Here is a 3,244-nt window from a genome sequence, read left to right as displayed (position 1 = left end):
TTAGGAAGACGTTAAATGGCGACCTCTGGTGGAACTGACCAAAGGGGCTAAGCGGCCACTCAGTCATCCGCGGCAAACTGGTCGAGAAGATGGCTGGATCCAGTAGTCACCAGGCTCCGACACACCGCCGAAGTGGAGATCACGGACCTCGATGAGGTGACTACTAAGGAGGAAGTCCTGGACGCGATCCGCAAGACCATACGCGACGAAGACCTCCCTTCTGCGGAGGAAATCAAGATCACCGGTCTATGGGCCACTCGGGAAAGCCGCCAAATGGCCACCGCCACTGTCCCAATCTCTATTAGCAGAACCCTGACATCCATCCACGTCGGCTGGACGCAGTGCCGCGTCCGCCCGCGCAGACCTGAGCCCGCTAGGTGTTACAGGTGTCACGGCTTCGGCCATTCGACACGCCAGTGCACTGGCCCAGACCTCTCGACCGCCTGCAGGAGATGTGGCTTCACCGGTCACACCCAGGCCACCTGCACGGAGACCGAAGATCACTGCGTGGCGTGCGACCGCATGAAATCACCACGTGTACCACATAAGCCTGGATCAGGGGCATGTGGGGCCCGAATGAAAGCTATCTCTGAGATACACTCCTCCGCTCCAAGATGAATATCAACTTCCCGCAGATAAACCTTCAACGGAGCTCCACGGCTCAGAGCCTGGCATCACAGACCGCTGCTGAAATCGGCGCCCAGGTCCTTCTGTTCTCCGAGCAAAACTGGAGTCCGGCTCGCGACGACAGATGGGTAGTCAGCACGGATGGCACCTGCGCAGTCGTCCTGACACCCATGGCCGACTTCGTAGCAGAAACCTCCGGGTCGGGCCGCGGATTCGCCTGGATGCAGACGAGAGGCGTAAGGATCTACAGCTGCTACATCTCGAGAAACGACTCGGACGCTAATTTCTCAACCTTCCTCGGCGATGTCGAGCAGTCGGCCCGGTCCGCCGATCCAAGTTGTACCCTCATTCTAGGAGGCGATTTCAACGCCTGGTCACAAGAGTGGGGCTCGGCGCGGAACGATCCAAGAGGTGACCAACTGGCTGATCTGGCAGCAAGCTTGGACCTCCTCGTCACCAACTCGGGCACCACTCCTACCTACAGAAGAGTAAACTCTGAGACCATCATAGATGTCACCTTCTACCGCACACCCGACCACCCTCCGTTATTCGAGGCTGGAAGGTGTTGGACGAAGTTGAGTCGGTTAGTGACCACCGCTACATAGGCTACTGTCTGGACAGTAACACTGCAATCGAAGAACCTCCATAACATCTCAGGGGATGGTCCTACAGACGCCTTGACGTCGAAGCACTGGTGTCACACCTGGCCGAAGAACCCCTGCCTCCAAATGACGTAACCATCTCGGCCAACGAAGCCGCCGATTCACTAGTTAACTACCTCGCATCTGCCTGCGGCTCATGTATGCCACCAAGGGCAGCTCCCCCGGCTGGCAGAAGACACGTCCACTGGTGGAACCAAGATATAAAGCTACTCCGCGAAGATTATGAAAAAGCGCTCAGAAAATACCAGAGGGCCGGTCGCAGGCATGACCCACCCGGACAGTTGGAACTCTTCCGGCTCGCCTCCAAGGCGAAGAGGAAGGAACTTAAAAAAATGATTAGAGTCTCACAGGCCAAAAGCTGGTCCGACCTGTGTGCAGCCGTGGACTCCGACCCATGGGGACTCCCGTACAGGGTCGTGACCAAACGCATAGGCCGGCATCGTCCGGGAATCGAAGCCAGAGGCATGGAGACAGAGATCGCAGATCACCTGTTCCCCAACCCACCGGCGGCGGACTGGTCGCATGAGTCTCTCCCAGATGCCGACGAAGAACTGCCAGCACCGGAATTCACGACGACCGAACTGCACGAGGCTTCCAATAGGCTCCCACCCGGTAAGGCAACCGGACCTGATGGCATTCCGAACGAGGTTCTGACGAGCACCTCGACAGAACAGATCTCCGATCGTCAAACCAGTACGGCTTTCGACGCGGCCGGTCAACGAAATCGGGACCTGTGCGTGACCGTCTCTTTAGACGTCAGGAACGCCTTCAACACTGCGCCATGGAGAAGGATAGACGCCGCACTCTGCGAAAAAAAGGTCCCTTCGTACCTCATTCGGCTCATCAGGTCCTATCTCCAAGACCGGTCCATACTGGTAGGCCGGACGCTCCTCCGGCGAAGCACCACGTGCGGCATTCCCCAGGGCTCGGTCCTCGGACCAGCACTGTGGAAAATCTTCTACGACGAGCTTCTTGAGTTGAAAATGCCTCAGGGCGTACAACTAGTGGCGTTCACGGACGACGTTTGCGTCCTAGGCATCTCGCGGAACGGTGAGTCTGCCTCGACGCTCATGAACCCCGTCCTCGAGGCGGTGGCCGATTGGATGAACATTAATGGCCTCCAACTAGCTCCGGCCAAAACCGAAGCAATAGTTCTCACCAGAAAAAATGTGTACAACGACCCTGAGCTCATCGTCGAAGGTCATGCGATCCCGGTCAAACAGTCCATGCGATACCTCGGCGTTGAGCTCGACACTCGTCTATTGTTCACCAAGCACGTCCAACAGGCGTCGTCGAAAGCATTCAAATCAGCGCTCGCCATAGCGAGACTGATGCCTAACGTCGGAGGACCGTCGCAGTGCAAGAGAGCTCTCTTGGGAACAGTCGCCAACAGCAAAATGCTGTACGCTGCTTCAACCTGGGCCACCCAAGGCACTAAAACGGCGAAGAACCGAAATGAGATGGCGAGGGCTCAGCGAACCGTCGCGATCCGCACCATACGAGCATACTGCACCGTCTCTGCTGACGGGTCTTCTCTGCTCGCGTCCATGGTTCCAGCCGATATCGTAGCCAACGAGAGGGCCAGGATGCGCCGGCGCCTCGACGATCAGGATGAGATTACGCCCAAAAGTGGCATAAAGAAACAGGAAAGATCCATCAGCATCACAGCGTGGCAGGCAAGATGGGACCGTTCGCCAAACGCCAGATGGACACACAGACTTCTCCCTGACGTGGGTCGCTGGCTGTCCAAGCCACCTCTAAGTCTGACGTATCACCTGACTCAGGTTCTGTCTGGGCACGGGTGCTTCAGGAGCTATCTGCACGATAAGGATCGGGCCGTCGACAGTTATTGCTACTATTGCATGGACCCAGACGACACGGTTGAACACACGGTGTTCACATGTCCGAGATGGCTCCGATAGAGCTCCTAACCTAACCGTGCTCGCATGACCGAG

At 57.2% G+C, this 3,244-nt stretch overlaps 1 protein-coding gene across 1 annotated transcript; it reads left to right on the top strand.

Annotated features, from left to right (window-relative positions):
* The first annotated feature begins 614 nt into the window (after nt 1–614).
* LOC103308814 lies at nt 615–3,211 on the top strand. Its single transcript, XM_008182886.1, has 2 exons — nt 615–1,210; nt 1,285–3,211. Exons 1-2 carry the CDS (start codon nt 615–617, stop codon nt 3,209–3,211), a joined length of 2,523 nt encoding a protein of 840 aa, XP_008181108.1.
* Nucleotides 3,212–3,244: the final 33 nt, after the last annotated feature.

This window comes from Acyrthosiphon pisum, chromosome X, assembly GCF_005508785.2.
Source record: "Acyrthosiphon pisum isolate AL4f chromosome X, pea_aphid_22Mar2018_4r6ur, whole genome shotgun sequence".
In the NCBI taxonomy this organism is placed as follows: Eukaryota; Metazoa; Arthropoda; class Insecta; order Hemiptera; family Aphididae; genus Acyrthosiphon; species Acyrthosiphon pisum.
This window is presented reverse-complemented; position numbering and strand designations above follow the sequence as displayed.